The sequence below is a fragment of the Chionomys nivalis genome, chromosome 3 (assembly GCF_950005125.1).
Source record: "Chionomys nivalis chromosome 3, mChiNiv1.1, whole genome shotgun sequence".
Lineage (NCBI taxonomy): Eukaryota > Metazoa > Chordata > Mammalia > Rodentia > Cricetidae > Chionomys > Chionomys nivalis.
The window spans coordinates 81,974,729-81,996,155 of record NC_080088.1 but is presented as its reverse complement, the minus strand read 5'-3'; the positions used below and the strand labels follow the sequence as shown (position 1 = coordinate 81,996,155).

Here is a 21,427-nt window from a genome sequence, read left to right as displayed (position 1 = left end):
ATTGAAAGTACTAGAAGACCTATGTTTGGTTCCCATCACCCACATGATGGCTCACAACTGTTTGTAACTCCAGTTCCAGGGGATCTTACTCCCTCTTCTGGCCTCCACAGACACCAAGTACACATTATGTACATGCATGCAAAACATACATGCACGTAAAAATAAGACTTTGAAAGAACAAAATCAGAAAATGTCCAAGTGCTAGGAATAGAACCCAGCTAATGTAGAGCTCTTGTCTAACATTCTGGAGGGTCAAGGAGCAATCCCTGTATTATAGAGGGAGGAATAGTAAAGATAAGTGTAACACATGACTTAGACTTTGAGGAAGAACCCAGCAGTCATCACAGACAGAAGAAATGATGTACCTAAAGTCATAATAATAAGAAAACACACAAGCTGAGAGGGTATAATTATGAAGGTGTTTGTCATCGAGACACATTGTAACATGTTTCCTTTAGTTTAGAAGAAATTCTGATACACTGTATACTGGCCACTGTGCTACAAGAGTGCATAGAGACACTCTTCTGTCTTCAAGGGACCAGCAAATGAATAAGGCCGACACCTAAACCGGTGTTGATCTATGTTCAAGATATGCAGTAGAATGCTCAGAGCATGGGCCACAGCACAGGGTACAGGTTACATGATGCTTTGAGTAGGTAAATAAGTTGCCCTAAAGAACAAGGAGTTTGCTAGAGAGAGATGGTTGGGTGAAGCAAGTCATAAGATAATCAGACACTTTGCCTAAGACACTAGTGTTATGCTGAGCTATATGCTTAGTCCCTTACTTTCTTAGTATTGTTTTAATCATACTCTTTTAAGTAGGGAGAGCTGTGCTAGTTTCCTCTGTGTTTTTTTTTTTGTGGGGGGGGGTTGGTGTTTTCAAGATAGTCCTAGCTGTCCTGTGTGACAGCCTGGAACTCGCTCTATAGGACAGGCTAGCCTTGAACTCCCAGAGATCCACCTGCCTGTGTCTCCTGAGTGCTGGGATTAAAGGTGTGCACCGTTACCGTCTGACCTTAGTTTCATCTATTTTAAGAGTTATGTTTATTGTTGTCTAACAAATGTAACTGGTAGTTATTGGGTTCAGTTGAGCCTTGAGGCAGAGTCACATCCTCTGTTATGAATCCTCACTCAGGGATTGTCTATCGACTTGATCACATCTGAAGTTATAACTTCTTACTGCCTTGTAGATAATACCTGGGATCATTTATCTTTACAGGATGAGTGCTATCAAGTCAGACAGGTGTTTGCTCAGAAACTTCACAAAGGGCTTTCCCGGCTACGACTTCCACTTGAGTATATGGCCATCTGTGCGCTTTGTGCCAAAGACCCTGTGAAGGAGAGACGAGCTCATGCTAGACAGTGCCTGGTGAAGAATATCACTGTGAGGCGGGAGTACCTGAAACAACATGCAGCTGTTAGTGGTGAGTGCATGGGAGGTGAAAGTGCACCTTCCGGTCTTCCAGTTGCAGTCACATAGAACAAAACCCAAATTGTCATTTATTATGGTGTACACTGCTTTAAAAAGTCAGCACCTTCCCACGGTTGCTTTTCACTTAACTGTATTTAAAAATATGTATAAATGTATGAGTATGAGAGTTTCATTATCTTTGTGTAAATGGCTAAATGAATAGAAAAAGTCTGGCATTGGTGGTATCTAGAAAATAGTCAGATTTGCATAATTTTTGTACTATGTCAGCACTGTCTTGGGTCTTTGTTCTCATGTGTAGCTAACATTCATGTTGGTTGCTTGTATGCCTGCCTTCCCTGTGTTCCCTTCGCCAGCTCCTAAGACAGTCGCTGTGGTACTTGACTCTGTGCCTTAACAGACAGCATGCATCAGCACCTACTCAGTCACCAGGTCAGATCAGAGGCATTCTTTGTGCATGTCTTCCCTTTCTCCAGCCACCAAAACCCATTAGCCCTTCTTCCAGACGTCACAGATAGATGTCTGCTGTCTCCTGCTAGCTATACTTTACTTGAACTATTGTAGATTCTCTTAATTCACACCGTTTTGTAAATGCCTTGCTTTTGTCCCTTCCTTCTGCTTCCCACTGTACCACACTGTATGTTACCCTTCTAGAACAGACCAGTCATCCCTTCATTGAAGGTTGAAATACATGTAGGTTCTCAGCTGCTCACGAATGACATTGACGCACCCGATGGCGGTTCATATTTTATACTCAGTTCAAGCTTATGCTCGGTGTGCAGGGTTACTTAAAGTTTTGTGCAGCCTGCCTCTCCCTACTCTGTTCTGAGCCCTGGAAATCACTTCTCTTCTAGACAGCCATAGCTGGGAAATATATGTAGTTTACACCTTTGAGTCATTTGAGATACAGTTTTAGCGTCAGCTGGCCATTGTGATCCTCTTTCTCTTTTTCCTCACCTTGAAAAAAGTGAAGGCTATGTAGTCACATTCCACCTCTGCATTTTACAGGCTGGATTTGGTCAGGTTATTTAATCCATGTCTTAGTTTGCTTGTTTGTAAATTTTATATAATTATACTCCCTCCTTGTGGTTGTTACAAGGACTGAAAAATCGTGTATACAGTACCTAGCATAAAATAAATGGCCCAGAGAAGTCACCAAAATACTAGCTATTCTTATTTTAGGTACTTTCCCTATAGCTTCCATCTTTTTATACTTTAGTATGAGTGCCTTATCTGGTCCTATTTTTCTTTATATTTTTACATTGTATAGATAGAAAGTAGTAAGCACTTTATACGTATTTGATATAATTTAACTTAAATATCACTGAAATTTGAGTCTTGGTATTATTTTCTCTCATGCTTGCTCCTTAATTACCATTCATACAGAAACTCTTCAGAGACAGTCTGATGCTTATTGGCATGCATTATGCTCCTGGTTGAACATCTGACTAAAATGGAATTGGGAGACTGAATTCAAGTCTTTTTGCATACTGTTTTCCAAATACAGTTTGCATGCCTTTCTGACCTCTACGATATAATTTGCTATTCTCAGTCAGCAGATAAATAAACTTGGATTTATGCTGAAAAGTTGTTTGTATTTACACTGTCCTAGCTCTGTTCTTTTGTATGGTCCTACTATTAAAAACTGACCATTACTTCTGTCTTTATGTCCACTCTGATAGCTTGTCAGAGAATACCAACACACAATTGCTTATAGCATAAGGAAGAAGAGATCTTACATCTCAATCATAAATAGTTTGTGTGGATCACTCTTTCCATGTGCATTTGAAAACTGAAATATATGTCCTTGCTGCTCAGCACCTGGCGTGCTAACTAGGCATTTTAAACTGCTTACCATGTTTCTCAGCACAGGGTGTTTTGCGTGTGTTGTTCTGCCTGCCATATTGTGGTAAATCACTGGGATGTAGGAAATATACAAAAGAGCATGCGATTTGATCTTTCTAACCTGGATGTTTTGTTTGCTTTTTGTCTTTCTTTTATTATTTTGTTTTGTTTTGTTTTGTTTTTTGTTTTTCAGAAAAATTATTGTCTCTTCTGCCAGAGTATGTTGTTCCATATACAATTCACCTTTTGGCACATGACCCAGATTATGTCAAAGTACAGGATATTGAGCAACTTAAAGATGTGAAAGAGTAAGACTTTTTTCATCCCATTTTCCTATTTTCTGAAAATTGTTTTTTACCTCCTTACTGCTGATAATGGGATATTAATTACAGTTGTTGTGTGTTTCATTTTGCTAAGGTTCTTTCTTAGTCACACTGCTCACTTGTCTTTGTTTTTCATCTCTTCACATTACATTTCTTACCTAATTTCCAAAATTGTAACCTAAACTACTAACCTTAGTTCTGTTTCTCTACAGTGGTGGCCTTGCTTTTCTACTGAAGTAATTAATGCACTCAAATTTTTCTCTTCCAGTTCTTTCTCATCTTTTATTTTTTTCTAAATTGTAGGTTTTCATGTGAGGAGATTGTCAATCTTTAAAAGCAGGTAGTAAGCAGGTTTATCTTTGCAGTAACTGTCTTTGTGAAAAGAAAAAGTGGTCTCTTCATAATAGGACACGTTTCACAGCCAGGGGATATTCTTCGTTAGAATTTCAGCGCTGTTCTCCAATTAAAGATGATTGCCTGTGTAGAGAGAGAATAGGGGAATATGGTACATTTTATGACCAGCATGGTTGTTAGAATAAACTTGAGACCCTGGTCTGTTATAATAAAGGGTAGCTCCTATGATTTTGAATCATTTAATACTGTATGTCATTAACACACTTGTAAAAATGATGGTTAATTTCTTGATTTATAGAAATATAGTTATTTAAGGTAATACAAGAAAATTAAATTACCATTAGCAACTGTGATGGGGGGGAAATCCAGTCTTTTTTATTTGCCATAATATCTGTTTCTAAAATGCTTTCTCTAAAAGTGAATTCTGTGTTAGAGTGATTGCCAGTAGAGGAACTTTGGCTGCCTTTCTTTATCTGAGAGCACTGGCTTTTTACGTAGTTGAAATGCACTTAATTGCCCTGGTTGTCTTCATTCTGTGGAGCACAACCCGAGTGATGGTATTTTCTTCTAGAATAGTATCTTGTCTCATATCTCCCTTTCCTGTTATTTTTCTCCTTTATATATCAACTGTAATTCCATTCCTTTCTTACAGGAGAGGGATCATTTAAATTTTTTTTCCTCAGTAAGCAAAGACAGTATGTGTAGGTGTCAGCCATGCTTTCCTTTCTCATTTGTTTGACTGTTCCTAATCACTGGCTTAGGTAATTGTATTCTTTTGAAGATGTCCCATCAGGACTTGAGTCACCTCATTGTTTTATGGCCAGTTCTTCTTTACTGTTTATAGCACTGATTTAAAATTGTTTAGTTCTTTGCATTTCTATGTTTCTTTTAACTTTCCTTATGCAGAATCTGCTGAGATTCTGAGCTTACATCTGCATTACTGACCTATTGTAGTGTGTATATCTATATGTGTGTGTGCGTGTGTGTGTGTAACTTAGGCTTTTCCCCTGCTGGTTTATTTTTAGTTTGTAGCTGCTTCTTTTAAATTTTTTCCTGTTCTGGAGTTATAGTCTAGGTTCATTATGTTAATATTGAGTATCTGTATTTAACAAAAGATCTTTTTTTTCTGTATTTTTCTTTATTTTTGTGTTCTTAGATGTCTTTGGTTTGTTCTGGAAATATTGATGGCTAAAAATGAAAACAACAGCCATGCATTTATCAGAAAGATGGTAGAAAATATTAAACAGACAAAAGATGCTCAAGGACCAGATGATACAAAAATGAATGAAGTATGTAATTCACAATAAGTAATTTTGATGCCTTGCTGATTTAAATATTTTGGTATAGGGTACAACTTCTTTAATATTCTTATTTTTTCTATTAGTATTTATTATTTCTATTACTATTGTTTTTTCTATTAGTGATAATTGGGATTGTTAATGCAGAATTATTATACCAGTACTAGTGTTTATTTAGTAGTAATTTTAATGCTGAATCATAATGATTTTGTTACAATAATATACACAATAATATAAGCCATAGTATTTATCCTGAAGACTTCTTTCATTAGTCTACCATTTAGTCTAAATACATGTTCTAGAATTACTCCTAATTAACAGAGTTTAAGCTATCAATCTTAATAACTGACTAAAAAAAAATACCATTTCAGAAACTGTACACTGTGTGTGATGTTGCCATGAACATCATCATGTCGAAGAGCACCACATACAGTTTGGAGTCTCCTAAAGACCCAGTGTTACCAGCTCGGTTTTTCACCCAACCTGACAAGGTAGTTACTTTAGAATTTGTTTTTGGGAGTTGACGTGAAGTGTGTGTTCAGCACTGGGCTGTGGGAAGACAAGGAAGGACCAGTAGTAATAACTGCCCACTATCAATGCTGTGGAAAGGACACTGGACTCAGAACTGTAGCTCTACACAAGTGTGGACCAGAGTGGAGGCCACAAGGGGATGATCCAGAGTTTGTTTCAAAGTCTGAAGCCATGCCAAGAGCACAGGCAAAACTCTGCCAAAGCATTTGTGAATTAATAGCCTTTGATCCAGAATGGGAATTGTATTGCTGATCTGTGGAGTCTGAAGTTACAAGCCCTGGATGAGGTTTTAGAAGGTGGAGTGAGGAAACAGAGCATAGATATAGGGATAAGCCCAAGGCTCTGGGAGCGCTGCAAGGATATTCACAAACCATGTCCCAGTACAGTTTTCCACAGGCCCTGGTAGACTCTTCTCTGAGCTGATTGAATAACAGCATGGAAAGCACCATCATCCTTTTCGTAGTGAAAGCTCACAGAGCTGTCTTGGTACTCACTGACTGCTTTTTCTCTTGCTTACAGAATTTCAGTAACACCAAAAATTACCTGCCTCCAGAAATGAAATCATTTTTTACTCCTGGAAAAGTATGTTTTGAGACTTGTTTTAGTATTTATGTGGAAGTTAACTTTGGTGTGATTATTGGCCTAATTGTGCTGTTTTGTTTCTTAAAGAATTTTTTGTGTCTCAAGATAGGAAATATTATTAGCTATCTTCCATTTGTTGATTAAATTATACTTACTATGTAGATGCCAGCTAAGCTGCACTTAAAAGCTTATAGTAAAACTATGGAGACCATTATCCTTTAGGCTTTTCTTATACCAATCTATACAATAATCTTAAATATATGTTTTATATCCTTCTATAGCAAGGTTCCATTTTCATGATTGGTCTATATTTCATTTGTTGTCTTACAATGCAAACCTTTTCCTACAAATAATTAAAATTTAGTTGCTCTATTTTTTTTTGGGGGGGGGCGGCTGTTTGTTCTGAAATGACCTTGCTAGATAGCGCAGGCTAGCTTTGAATTTGCAGTACTCCTTTCTCAGCCTCCTAAGTGCTGCAGTTATAGGCATGCACTGTTACACTGTGTGTGTGTGTGTGTGTGTGTGTAAGAGATAATTCAGTTCATTATCTTTATTTTGTTTAGATACATTTTTATGTAATTAGTGTGTAAATATGTTGAAGTTGTTGCTAAGAGTTTTTGATATGTGACTTTCTTTTAGTGTTAGATAAGAAGAGTTATGTATTTCTCGTTTCAGCCTAAAACAACCAATGTTCTAGGAGCAGTTAATAAGCCACTTTCATCAGCAGGCAAACAGTCTCAGACCAAATCATCAAGAATGGAAACTGTGAGCAATGCAAGCAGCAGCTCAAATCCAAGCTCTCCTGGAAGAATAAAAGGGAGGCAAGTGTGAGATCTAAAATAATACCATTATAAATATTTGATGACTGTGAATAGAGATGAATTGATAGTTACTGACAAATAATAGACACCTTTTCATATGTAATCTCTGTTCATACATACAATAAATATTTAACCTTATTGTTTATTAGTTGTTCAGACAGTAGAATACTTGAATCATTAAAAATAATGAGATCAGAAGCTAGAAAGATGGCTGAACAATTTAAGAGCACTGGCCACTCTTCCATTTTATTCAGGTTTGGTTCCCAGCACCCTGTAGCAGCTCACAGCCATGTGTAACACCAGTTTCGGGGATCCAGCACCCTTTTCTGTCTTCTACAGGCACTGCATGCATGTAATGTATAGACATACATGTAGGCAAGTCACTCATACACATAAAATTCAGGGGCCAGAGGGTTGGCTCAGTGTGTAAAAACACTTTCTACTAAGACTGATAACTTGAGTTTGTCCCTGGGACTAACATGGTAGAAGGGGAGAAGCAACTTCCTTGGGGTGTCCTCTGTCCTCTACACATGTTGCAATACTTGAATGCACTTGTACACACAACAGTAAATGAAAAGTGTTTTGTTGGCTTTTTAAAACAGAATTATTACACATTAGATCTGTAACAGAGTCAGTGCATGAGGTAGATTGTATAGAGCAGTGTTGCAGAGCCTTTACTTTGGAATGGCTTCATAATCACACTAGTTTGTACCCAGTAGGAACTTTTTGGTAAAACATAGAACATCTTAATAATGTCGATAATAACATGGGGTGTGTATTTTATACTGTTTGAATTTCTTTTTACTATTTATAAACTTTGCTTTTTATTTAAAAAGTAGTTTTAGCTGGGCAGTGGTGGCACATGTCAAAGCAACAGGAGGCAGAGACAGGCAGATAGATATCTATGAATTTGAGGCAAGCCTTGTCTACAAAGTGAGTTCCAGGACAGCCAGAGCTAAACAATGAAACCCTGTCTCAATTCTCCCTCAAAGTAGTTTCAGCAAGAATTCCTTTTTCTCCTTTTTCTTGAAAAACTGCACCTTCTTGTTATCTAGAGCTTGAGATTCATGAGTTCTACAGTATGTAAACAGATTGGTTTGTTTTGAGACAGAGTCTCTCTGTGTAGCCCTGGCTGTCCTGAAACTTGTTGTGGCAACCAGACTGGCCTGGAACTCACAGAGATCCATCTGCCTTTGCCTCCTGAGTGCTGGGTTAAGTAGATAAGGATGATGCCAAAGACTAGACCTTTGTAAGAACATGAGAACATGTGCCTTAACTTATTCAGCAAGTCTGCTAAGTGTCTGCTCTGAGCCATGCATAGGTTTACACACTTAGTAAAATTGTCAAAAATCAGTGCTTATGTGTGTTAGCTAGAAGAAGAAGTCAGATAAGAAACATAATGACTTTGCATGTTATTGCTACAGAGAGAAGTAAAGATGGGGGTAAGGAAGGGGTATGGCAGGGTTAAGCTGCATGTAGGCCAAGTCAACGTACTAACAACAGGTTTTATTTTTTTTTATTTTTTTTTTTTTTATTTTTTTTTTTTTTGGTTTTTCGAGACAGGGTTTCTCTGTGGTTTTGGAGCCTGTCCTGGAACTAGCTCTTGTAGACCAGGCTGGTCTCGAACTCACAGAGATCCGCCTGCCTCTGCCTCCCAAGTGCTGGGATTAAAGGCGTGCGCCACCACCGCCCGGCCTAACAACAGGTTTTAATTTCCATGCGTCTGATCCAGAATGGAATCTAGTTTTCAAAGCATTATATGAAAAATGAATTTATTATTTATTTTCGTAATTTATTAAATGGGCTACATTGTGTACTGATTTGGTGCTAAATATGATAGGAAAGCATCTTTAAAATGAATAAAGTCTTTGCTTAGGAAGTTATAAAGCTATACAATGAAACAGTTAAAAACTTTTAAGGTTATTTGTTTGTAGAAATAATTGTAGATGTCTCTATTCAAAGGCTTGATAGCTCTGAAATGGATCACAGTGAAAATGAAGATTACACAATGTCTTCACCTTTGCCAGGAAAGAAAAGTGACAAGAGAGACGACTCTGATCTTGTAAGGGTGAGATGCTTGGTTGACTGTGTGATGCTGGTAATAGCAGTAGCTCTCATCAGTTCTGCTCTCTAGCCAGACATTACAATCCCAGTCTAATCTGGCATGTGATGTACTTTCTGTGACTTTATCTTCAGAGGCAAACAAGTTAGTTTCATATTCAGAATTGTTTGCCTTCCTTTTCTGTTTAACACAGTATTTTAGTCATGGTCTTAGGAACAGTAGATTGCAGGTCTCAGAATTTGCTGCCTCCTTTAGAAAGTCCTTGTTATGTTTTAAATATTAGTAGAAGTGGCTGTAGTTTGTAAATGTTACTTGAAGGTAGACAAATTTGGTGAAATTTCATTGAGATAAAGAATTCATTACTCCAGTACAGCCCGGTGGATTTGTAGCTGGGCCTGTTTGGATTCCTCATATGAACTCTGAATCCATTTTCTTGTCTGTAAACTGGATAGTTTAGGCTTGTCAGCCTAGCAATAATAAGTTATCATTCATTAATTGATTAAATGAATTAGCCAGATAAACTATTGATGCTGTCTCATTGTTACAATGATTTATGCCACTGAGCAATAGTTACCATAAAACTAGTATGTCTGAGAGACAGGAGTTATCAGTAAAATAATTATTTTTGCTTTCTTTGGAATTTTATTTCCCCCCCTTTTTCCCCATTGGCATATTTCCATTGTTTCAAGTTTCTCCAGTTTATCTAGCCAGGTTGTTTTATAATTAAAATTTCTACTAAATCCTTATTAGCTATACTGTCTGGCTCAGCAGTTAGCAGCTTTTGGCTGTTGCGCCGGTGACCCCAGATTTGAATTCCCCACACTGTCTTTAACTCCAGTACCAGGGCATCCAAAGCCCTCTTCTGACCTTCACAGGCACCAGATGTGTGTGGTGCACAGATATGCATGCAGGCAAAACACCATTACATATTTTTAAAAGTTTTTCCCAAGTAGAATTAAAAATAATAGCTTAGAGAAACATAGGCTCATTAAAAGAAAGAAGTCCTATTGCTGAATTTCTAGAAGATAATCTTTAAGTTAGTAAAAGTATTTGTATTTTTTTAGTTCTACATCTTAGTTAATCAAGAAAATCCTTCTTTATTGTAATCATGCTTGAAAATGAAGTTATTAGCCAGCTCATGATTTCTTTGTTTTGGTAACAGAAACAAGGGCGTTCTGAGTTTGAGGCCAGTCTTGGCTTTATAGTAAGCTCCAGGCCACCCTGAATGCCACAGGGAGGCCTTCTCTTCTCCTCTGTCCCTCCGTCCCTCCGTCCCTCCGTCCCTCCTTCTGTCCCTCCTTCCGTCCCTCCCTCCCTCCCTCTCTCAAACACACACACACACACACACACACACCACCACCACCAGCAGCAGCAACAGCAACAACATAAAACAAACAAGGTCAAGGGCTAGGGGTGTAGTTGTGCTTGTGTATCGTATACAAGACCTCAAGTTTGATTCCTAGCACTGGAAAGGAAGATATAGAAAGAGAGCATGTATGTATGTGTTCATGCGTATAGCTCACTTCTCTCTGGTGAGTTTTGTTACACATCAGATGGATTCTGTTCATCATAGTGACCTTTGTGTTACAGAAAGACAAGATGGGTATACAGTCTCACCCAGAGCCTTAAACAGAATCTAAAAGAAGTAAAGAGCACTTGTGTGGGAAATCTCAAAACCAGGGTTGAAATGGTGATAGTTTTCTCCCAAGTGAATATGTAATGCAAATGTAGTGATTTTTTTTTCTATCAATGTGTAAAAATTAGTGGACTTTAAAAGGGTCAGGATAACCGGCACTGGCCTAACAAGACACTGGTCTGTTTGGGTGTGGCCAGTGAGATACAGAGGATGCTGCTGCAGCCCTAGACATGCTTTCCTAGGGTGGGGAATCTACCAGCTTAGAAATTCAGTTCCTAGAGACTCACCTCCATCAGATTATCCCCCAAAGCCCTCATCTTACATTGTCTTCAACACATGAGGGACATAAATTCAAACCATACCAAAAAGAAAGTAAAGGTTAAATAGATTTAAAAGAGTAGTTGAATATAGGTAAAGTACTAGGTTTCCCAGGAAACAACCCAGACAAAAGAAATAATTCCCAGAATACCGGGGCGGGGGTGTGTGTGTTATTTTTGAGGCAGAGTATCATGTCACCCATTCTGGCTTTGAATTCACTGTGTAGCAGATGGTGACCTTGAGCTTCTGATGCCTCCCCTTGTGCAGACTGGGACTGCTGCTGAGTACAACCACGCCTGACTTGATGAAATGCTAAGGCTCAAAGCCAGTTTTGTGCATTCTAGGCAAGCACTTTACCAGCTCAGCCACTTCCCCAAGTTAGAGTTTTTGTTTATTTCTCTCTCTTTTTGCAATAAGATTTTACTGTCTGTCTGTCTGTCTGTCTGTCTGTCTGTCTGTCTGTCTGTCTATCTATCTATCTATCTATCTATCTATCTATCTATCTATCTATCTATCTATCTAATCTATCTATCGTGTATGGATATCTTACGTTTGTGCCCGGTACCCATGGATGCCAGGAGAGGGCATTGAGTTTTTCTGGAACTGGAGTCACAGATGGTTGTGAGCTGCCATGTGGGTGCTGGGAATTGATCCGTGATCCTCTGGAAAAGTAGAGGATCCTAACCATAGAACTGTCTTTCCATGCCCTCATTCTGTTGAAATTTTTAAGAGTGTAAACTTGCACAGACTTTTTGGAAGTTAAAATTGCCTGAAAGTATTCATACATCCTCTCATTCTTGGGTATCTATAAAGAATTTTCTCAATCTCCATTTGCTCATTTATACATAAATTCTCTGAATATAAAGTAAGATTTTATTTTAAATTTGAAAACCCTGGTCCTTTTTGTTTATTTGTTTTTTGTTTTTATTTGTTTTGTTTTGAATTAGTTAAATCTGCAAAGAAGGTCTTTGATTCTGTGATGTTTCTGGGTTTCTAGTGTGAGACAAATGTGTCGAAGTTTTGTGTCTAACCTCCACTTAGAAAATAAAAATAGTAATGACATCACAAACGCTTGTAGCACATTGTGTGGTCTGATTAAAGCTAGGTAAATAAACTGGGAAGGGATGCTTTAGTGTCACCTGGATACCCAATTACTGAGTGTGAGGTGCTCATCTTTACTGAGAGACACACATAAAGTACTGATTTGAGAGGGCTCCCTTTGAAACTCTGCATCCTAAATTTAAGAATAAAGACTTCCCAGTGGGTGGCCCCATACCCAGGAGTATATGGGCAGCACAAATTAGAGTTGTGGCTTTTAAGCATTAAGAAGTTGGAGTGTTCTTGGAGGAGTGAGGGTGAGTGTGATCAAAATACCCTGTATTGAGTTCTCCAAGAACTAATCAAGATTGTTGTTTGTTTTAAATGAAATTCTACTCTGACTCCAAAGAATTTTAAAAATCAAATTCTAGTAAATAGCCTGGTGAAGTGGCACATGTTTGTCATCCCTATGACTCTGAACTCTAACATGAAAAGAAAGTTTGATGCCAGCTTGGGTAACCTGATGAAACTTTGATTCTGAAAATTGGTTAAAATAAAAGTAGTAAATAGTTGTGGCTGCAGTATATTTAGAGCTGTACATTTAGATACGTATTCATGATAGAAGTAGATGCAGAGTTTTAGGGTTGTCTCATTGTTCAGGATGCTAGCAGTTTTAGTTTTGTTTGCCATGCTGGAGCATCAGCCCAGGGCCTTGCACATACTAGGCAAGGGTTTTTCCACTGAACCACACCCTAATTCCTAACAGTTCTATTTTTCAAAACTTAATTTTAAAAATTGTGATCCTCCTCCCTCCAGTCTGAGTTGGAGAAGCCTAGAAGCCGGAAAAAAGCACCTGTCACAGACCCAGAAGAGAAATTAGGTATGGATGACCTGACTAAGTTGGTACAGGAACAGAAACCTAAAGGCAGTCAGCGTGGTCGGAAAAGAGGCCACGCGGCTTCAGAGCCAGAGGAGCAGCAGTGGCCTGAGGAGAAGAGGCACAAAGAGGAGCTCCTCGAAAATGAGGATGAACAGAACAGCCCACCCAAAAAGGGCAAAAGAGGCAGGCCGCCAAAACCACTCAGTGGAGGGACAGTGAAGGAAGAGCCAACTGTGAAAACATCCAAAAAAGGAAACAAGAAAAAACCTGTACCTCCTGTCGTAGACGAAGATGAAGAAGAAGAAAGACAAATTGGAAACACAGAACAGAAGTCAAAAAGCAAACAGCACCGAACATCCAAGCGAGCACAACAGAGGTGAGTATGTGTAACCTTAAACTGTAACCATCGATACAGTAAATATACTTACCACAATGTAAATCATAATTTGATGCTATCCACATTTGGGTCTTCCCCAAAGCAGAGCAGAATCTCCTGAAACTAGTGCAGTTGAATCCACACAGTCCACACCACAGAAAGGACGAGGAAGACCATCAAAAACGCCATCACCATCACAACACAAAAAAAATGTGTAAGTTGTAAAGAATATTAAACTTCAATCCAATTTCAAATTATTTTGCAAACTTCATAAGTTTATAAGCCTAATTATTGCTGTATTTAAATTCCCAATATTTTGTCCCATTATACTAGGTAAGATATCTTTATAGACTTATCTGGAGGTTAGTAACCCAGTTAATAGTTGTACATTCTTATAGATCTAGAGAAATCTTTACAAATGAATGCCAAATAGTCGGTTATACAGCCGTATGGTATACAAACATATTCTTCAATGATCCCTATACATCAGCCAGGTTTCCTCATTTCTGCGGACTGTGATTTTTCTCAGTCATTTCTCTTAGTGGTTCCATTTGGAGAGAAAAAAATGGTACTACATCTTGGTTTTCATCCTTTGAGCTTGTGTAAAGTAATTGGCATTTTTCTTCTTAAATTATGTCCATAGAAATGATTACAAGTTGCTTTTCAGCTTTTAGTGTAGTTTGCACTTGCATCTGTGTGTATTTTTGGATAGTTGCACATGTAAATGTATTCATAAGAGAGGCAGAGCAGTTCCTCTGTCCAAAGTCATCTCCACAATAGGAGCACCAGCACTGTCAGCTGCAACTGGGCAGGGCTGTCATCTGTCTCAAAGTAGAACCAGAATATCATGTCCTACTAGCCAGAACTGTCCTCTCTATTCCTGAGAGTGCTCAGGATATAACTACCCAGTACTTGACTTTTTGTTTTTTCATAATTAAAACTTTATTGAAAAATCGGTACTGAAATTGGAGTTCATAGTTTGGTACCTTCAAAAGCAAACATAATTACATTGTCCAGTTGGTAATTAGCCTACTAAGACCTGATACTATGCCTGGCTTTTTAGAGTTTCCAGCACATCTTAGTTAAATACTTGGGTATCATAGAGTTTTCCCTGTTCCTGTGTGTTCCACAGGAAGAGAAAAGGTTGTCTGAGTCAGTCAGTGCTTCATGCTTTTTCCATATAAGTTTTCTATAACATTAGAAGTAAAGGTAAGTACATTATTGGGACAGCTTCCTAAATGTGTTTGGTCCAATGAACAAAACCACTGTTTCCTAAGGAATAGTCAGTAGCCTGACATGAGTTTTATAACAGATAACAGTTTTAAAATACCCCACCCTTATAACTCACTTATTTTCTTTTAATATCTGGACATCATAAAGTTTAAGGCTCAAGTGGTTGTGATTTCCCTTCAAGTTCCATAACTCTTTCAATGAACGTTTAACACTTAACTATATCTTCTACAAAATCAGTATAGAAGTAAACTTTGTTTTATCTTACACTTTCTGTATAGTTCTTTTTCAAACCTGCAAAAATAATAACATGTTATAATTTATCTGTGTTTTGTGTCCTAACTGTAATGCAATTGAAAAACATTATCATTATCATCCGTGTAATTCTGTATGGTGGCACATAGCAGACAAGAACTCTTTTTGTCTTCAGGCTTGCTCTCCAGTGGGCAGGCCATCACTATGTAGTCACATGTAAATATGGAACTATAACTCTGGTATATGTCCTGAAAATACTTAGGGCATTATAAGACCATATAGTGGAAGGACTTGGGAGTTGGGAAAGTTTTCTTTTTGGAGTGTTATCGGGAATTGATTACTTGAAAATCCTAGGAGACGTTGAGATGAGATGGCTCAGTAGTGAATACACTTGATGTGAATCTGACTCTGTGAATTCAGTCCCCAGTACTCACGTGGTAGGAGAGAACCAACTCCCTCAAGTGTCCTTTGACCTCCACAGGTACACTGTGGTACACGTGTATATCACCTAGTGTATAAATATAAAAGAGAAGTTAAGAAAGTAGGGAAAAGATACTTCTAATTGGGATAATACTATAGTTGAAGTTTCTGAAGTATGAAAAAGTTGGTAAATCCAAGAAACTAGAAAAGGCAAGGGATTTACTGGATTGTAACAGGAATAGAGAAGTAGGGCAGGACCATCTGAAGGAATGAATATGCAGGGTTATTCTTGCTTGGTTCAGTACAGGGGTTTGTTCAGGGTGATACCACCTGTTCTGTGTTTTTAAAAGGTCACTTTGTAAAAAGAAAAAGCCAGAGGTGGGAATGAATGGTGGTAGCAGTGTCGGTGGGGAGGGGTGAGTGGGTTCATGTTCCTCTGTACAGTGAGAGGAAAAATGCACAGTTCTCTGCTCAGAGGGTGCTGCTTTGAGCAGCTTAGTGGGTGCAGATGTTCTGTGAGGAGGACGAAAGATGAAATAGGCGTCAGTTTCAGGTGTTGCGAAGTCCTTTGTGGTGATGGTCTTGGTCACACCTTTCTTTTATGTAATGTTTGTAAGATTCTCAGAGTAATGCTTAAGGGTCAAGATAGAAACTTATCTCCTATGACATAATTGAGGATGAAAATGACAAGAATTCATTCATAGGTTATTTTAGGCATTCCTTCTAGTGAGTTAATCCACAACTTAAGATTGGAATTCTCATTTTCTTTGATGTGTTTTGCTCTAGCCGTGTAGGACGCTCCAAACAGACAGCTACTAAAGAAAATGATTCGAGTGAAGAAATGGATGTGCTTCAGGCCAGCTCTCCTGTCAGTGATGATACTGCACAGGAAGGAGCAGAAGAGGAGGACATTTCTGCAGGAAATGTACGTGCTTATTGTGTGGTATTACAGAATGCAAAACAGAGCCAGTCTGTATTTTACATCAGCTCCACTTAGCACTTGCTGTTGTCTCTAATTCTAGATATTTATGCTTTTGTTCATTAGTCTGTCACGTTATTTACTTTCCAACTTGAATAATGGAAAAAGGGGGAGCTTGAGCTTACAAGAATAGGTGAACCTGTCATCTGAATGCCGAGTGGTCTGGGAATTGTAGCAGTTCCATGTTGCCAGTCCGGCACTGATATCCATGAAGTGTTCATTTATATCATGTATGTCTTTGACGTTTCTGTTTTGAGTCTAATGATAGAAACCAGAAGAAAGCCATACTAAGACTGACTCTTGAAGTAAAGTCAACCTTTGGGATTGAAGTATAAACCCACTTTGTATTGTTGGCGCCATATGCTGCTTCTACAGAAGTAGGAGCTGGTGCTTTCCAGAGACTTTCTTCTTTCATACAGCAAATGGTATTGCTAGTTACCACATATTTCTTACTGTAAAAAAAGGAAATTAGCCTAAATAGTAATTGTTTTCTTGACACATAAATACAAAAATTTTAGGTCAGCTCAATCAGTTTTCTTCATTTGGGATACTTGAGTTTGGTCAGTTCCCAGAGCTGGACTTGTGGCATGATTCTGTCTGATGTGTTCAGCAGTCCCATTTGCCCAGGGTCTGCTTTGTTGTTAAGGACTTTGAGGATGGAGAACGACTGTATATTAGGTTCACTTCAAACCCTGCTCTCCTTTACCTGTGCTGTTTTATTCTGACCTTGTTGGATTTTTTGTTTTGTTTGTTTTGTTTTGTTTGGTTGGTTTGTTGGTTGGTTTTTGGTTTTTTTGAGGCAAGAGTTTTTCTGTATAGCTTTGACTGTTTTGGAACTTGCTCTGTAGACCAGGCTGGCCTCGAATTCACAGATATCCTCCTGCCTCTGCCTCCCAAGTGCTGGAATTAAAGGCATGCGCCACCACCACCGGGCTTGACTTTGCTTTTTAATCAGTTTTAAGCTTCCTGTAGGCCTTGCCAGTAAATAATAGTATGTTTGAACTTGAGGTTGTGTAGCTGTGTCTGCAAGGGTTGGGAGCCAAACTTACCAGCTTCTGTCCCAAAATGGTCTAGTCCAAGAATCAAGTGTTTTCTTTGCCACAAAGGGTATGGAGAAAGATGACGAATCTGAGAGTCTTTGCTTGTGGGCTTGTCCATGTGCAAATGTCAGTGAGGCCTACATACCAGAAGATGGGAGGAAAGAAGGAGCTGCTTCTCGAGAAAGCAATACAGAGAAATTAAAAAATCTGTGAGAATAAAGATGGGGTGAAAGCAATGGTTGTTATTTGTTGTGAATGTGGATGTGCTCACATTAGTTAATGGTTGGTTTTTCTCTTCAGGTACGACGGAGAAGTTCCAAACGAGAAAGACGATGAACACATGTCATTAACTTTCATTGTGAAAGCTTTGGGGGAAAAAAAACTTTTTTTTTTTTTGTCAAGTATGAGGCTAAATAAAGCCTTTGATGCACAAAATGGGACTGCCAAAGTGTGGACAGTTGGACCTATGATGACTATGGATTCGTGGTCACATGCGCCAGCCTTTCGCATAGTGATGACATTACTACGGAGTCGTGTGAAAGTATCCTGTGTGATGGCTGTGTAGACATAAACTAAAGAAGAAACATGTAAATAGCCCCTCCCCGTTTCTGACTTCTGAAGTGCTTGTATAGCTTTTATCTGCGGCTTTAAACTGACAGGACCCCGCTGCTTACCGGATCTGTTCATCTGAAAAGCATTTGTTAGGGTGGATCTTAAGCGGTCGTCCGTCAGTGTTTGTTGTATTTGTATTCTCTGCAATTTTACTGTGAAAATTTGTTTTTCAACAATTGGTGTCATTTTCTTGATGTCACCGTTTGTTGGAGTTAAATGGTCTCTTCCCCTCTTTGTGTCTCACCTGTGTTTACCCAGGGCACCCTTCATGTGAGAGGTGCTGGAGCGCCGCCATTACATGAGCGCAGCACTCTGTCAGAGGACACCACGCAGATGGTGAAATAGTTCTGAAGTTATTTGATGGCTTTACACCTCAGTATTGGTCCCAGAATTTTCTGGCCTTTCATGGCAATGAAAATTTTAAGAAAGAGATTTAAAATATTTTAATTTTAAAGAGTGTGTTATAAAATAATGTACTAAATTCTTTATTCCATTCTATCATCTTTTTCAGTTTATATTAATCTACTGTATCAATAAAATTCTGTAATTTGAATGGGCTTTTAATAGTCTAGATTGTTATTGTGTATAGATATTACTTCTTGATCAATATGTTCTGAAAATGCAAATTATTACACTATAATATAAAATCTGATATATACACATTAGAAAAGTTCTTGTTCTCCATAACCATGTAAAGTTAATCAGAAACAAAAAATTTATTGATGCAGTGTATCTTTATAAATCTGTTCTTGAAAGCCAAGTGTTTTGTATTTTATAGTGAGTTGCATGTTCATGAAAAAAATGCTGATCATGAGATGTTCTTTTTCTGTAAATTCATACTTAGCCTTAGCATATGATAGATGACCCCTTAACATAGTTTTTCATCAAGAGTTTATAATTGTACTTTATTTTGGAGCCAAAAAAAATGTTTTTTGGGGGGATGGGAGGAGGGTGGCAGTGATCTATCTAGTCTGGGCTGACACTGTAGGTGTCACACTCTCATAAACACTGAGTTCCACTGCATCTACAACAGGAGAAAATGGACATTTGCCTGGGTTTATCTTAAAGGTCTCTGTTGTCATTACATCTGCAAAGTCTGAAGATGAATTGTTGAGACAGTGTTCTTTATATAGTTGTATGAACTGTATTTTGAACCAAAATGTATTGGTTACCACCTTATGCTCACCTGAATTAACTTTAGATTTATGGGTGCTGAGTTGTTTTTGCACAGTTGTTAACAACAGAACAGAAAATTACATTCTACGTTACCAATTTATTCTGTCAAATAGAGAGCATTTTCATATAGCACACCTTTATGTTTGAGGTATGTGTCTGAAATTGGCTATAATACATTGGGGATGCAATAAAGAAATGACTATTTTGGAAAATGACGTTTTGCTATTTTCCAGTATGTACCACAAATGATGTGATTATTTTTCTTTTAAATATTTCCTCTTGTGTATGAAACACTTATTTTTAAAAAGCTGTTTGAATTGTGTCTTAAATCTTCGAGTGTTGCACTTGTCTGAAACCGGTGGCGATGGGAGGCTGCAGTCGACAGGGCAGCTAACACTGGATTCTGATACTTTGGATTTTAATGTTTCATCAGCTCGGCTCTCCAAACAATGTTGTTTCCGTTCCAGCAGTACAAAAGCATGTTTTTAAATTTATGGCATAAATAATAAAGGATAGCTTTGTATTTTTGTCATCAACTAAACTGCACTGGAAATATTTATGGAAGTCTGTCTTTAAAGCCATTTTATAAAACATAGAATTATTATGGAGGATTTTTATTTGCATGATGATCATTTACCAGATTTCATTGTACATTAATGTTGTACATTAGTTTATGACAGAACATGGTCATTATTGATTTTGTTTCTCTTCTTTGCCAATAAGTCTGTAATTTTTTAACCTGTCTGTTTACTTGTGAGGAGGATTATGATGTAAAATTTTTATTTTTGTGTAGAGAAATAGGTGCAATAATAATCAAAATTTCTGTCCCAAGTCTTCATCTTAGGGACTTATTATTACATTTAAACTTAACACTTCTTGCACTAATATTTAGAGAGCCACATACTTTAAAATGAAGCTAGTTGTGTACAACATTAATTGCTGGCAGTTGTTAGCACACTGCAGTGATCATACTCATTTTGAGGATGTGTACTGTCCGACATTAAGGAACTGTGTAGCTCATTGTAACAAGCGACTGCAGGCTCTGTGCTGCAGTGCAACACTAAGCTGTTTCAGCGCTCTCCACTGTGCCGAGTTAAAAAACGCACTGTAGAGCTTGTTCTAGACATTAAAGCTCAAATGACTTTCTGTATCTTCCTACAGCTTGCAGGTTGTGACTTTTAAGAGTTCCTTTGGTATAGTGAAAGAATATGGGGGATGTAAAGATCTGTTTAACTTAGGCACCTCTCTACCGCATAGTATTATGTTACCATAACGAACGAATGGTCTTAGATAACCAATTTCCAGACACAGTTTTGGATTTTTTGTGAAGTTAAATAAACAAAAGCTCATGTAATTTTATTTTTATGTGACTGAATATATTTTTGCCAGAGAAAGTCATGTTTTGTGAATTTTTTTTTTTTTAATTTTGGATTCTTTGTTTCCCAGGGACATTTTCATAAATTTTATGTTTAAACTTTTCATGCAAAATCTTGGCTGGCAGGAATTCACTACAAAACTATTTAAGTTAAAGAATTAAATACCTAAAAGATAGTGTAAAATTTGAAACTAAGTTCTCTAAAAATAAGTTGTCGGGTAGCTTATTTACTCAGTAAACATTATGAATCTATTACATGGCAATCACTGTTTTTGTTCAGGATAAAGCTGAAGTTTGATTAAGACAGACTAATTCCCCGCCTTTGTGGTATTAATGTTGCTTTGAGTGCAAGTGCATTAAGAAAGAAAATTAGTGAAAAATGCTGTGAACAACCCTGGAAAAGTGATTTGAGAAGAAGCTGCTTACACAAACTTCAATAGCTTAGTTACTCAGAAATGAGATCTGGAGCTGCTGCGTGTCGTCTGTAACTGTAGGGCGTCTTGGGCCTACAAGTGTGCTAGCTGTGTTACTTGGTTCTGAGCCAGTCATACAGTGCTGCTCTAGCTGCTGTTTGTCGTCATATCTTGTGTTTGCATCCTCACTTTGAATTTGTCTGTCTGTGGGACTCAATGTGAGGACTGTCCTCAAATTGATCCTCCTTTGTAAACTATTCACTTTTGTTCTCTTGATGCTTTTCTTTCTCTTCCATCTGTCCTTCATTTCCTTAGACCTCTTAGCTCTATAAAATGCTTGTTTTATTTGCTCTCTTCTAGGAGTTTTTAAAGTTTATACTTGGGTTGTGTTCTTTAGTGGTTTCCCGGTAGGTTACAGCCTATGTTTGACTTCC

The 21,427-nt window shown here is 37.9% G+C and overlaps 1 protein-coding gene across 6 annotated transcripts in view; it reads left to right on the top strand.

Moving 5' to 3' along the window:
* Pds5b (PDS5 cohesin associated factor B) overlaps window positions 1–20,559 on the top strand; it is a 161,326-nt gene extending 140,767 nt beyond the window's left edge. For 2 of the 6 annotated variants that reach the window (XM_057764240.1, XM_057764236.1), the window contains exons 25-35: window positions 1,220–1,424; window positions 3,468–3,582; window positions 5,108–5,240; window positions 5,621–5,740; window positions 6,300–6,362; window positions 7,038–7,183; window positions 9,146–9,251; window positions 13,054–13,493; window positions 13,597–13,707; window positions 16,185–16,323; window positions 17,718–20,559. In XM_057764240.1, the coding sequence (XP_057620223.1) occupies window positions 1,220–1,424; window positions 3,468–3,582; window positions 5,108–5,240; window positions 5,621–5,740; window positions 6,300–6,362; window positions 7,038–7,183; window positions 9,146–9,251; window positions 13,054–13,493; window positions 13,597–13,707; window positions 16,185–16,323; window positions 17,718–17,753 (1,614 nt within the window). In that variant the 3' untranslated portion in view covers window positions 17,754–20,559. The remainder of the gene's footprint in view (window positions 1–1,219; window positions 1,425–3,467; window positions 3,583–5,107; window positions 5,241–5,620; window positions 5,741–6,299; window positions 6,363–7,037; window positions 7,184–9,145; window positions 9,252–13,053; window positions 13,494–13,596; window positions 13,708–16,184; window positions 16,324–17,717) is intronic. The other 4 variants (XM_057764239.1, XM_057764238.1, XM_057764237.1 and 1 more) reach the window with 4 other exon arrangements.
* The last annotated feature ends 868 nt before the right edge of the window (window positions 20,560–21,427 follow it).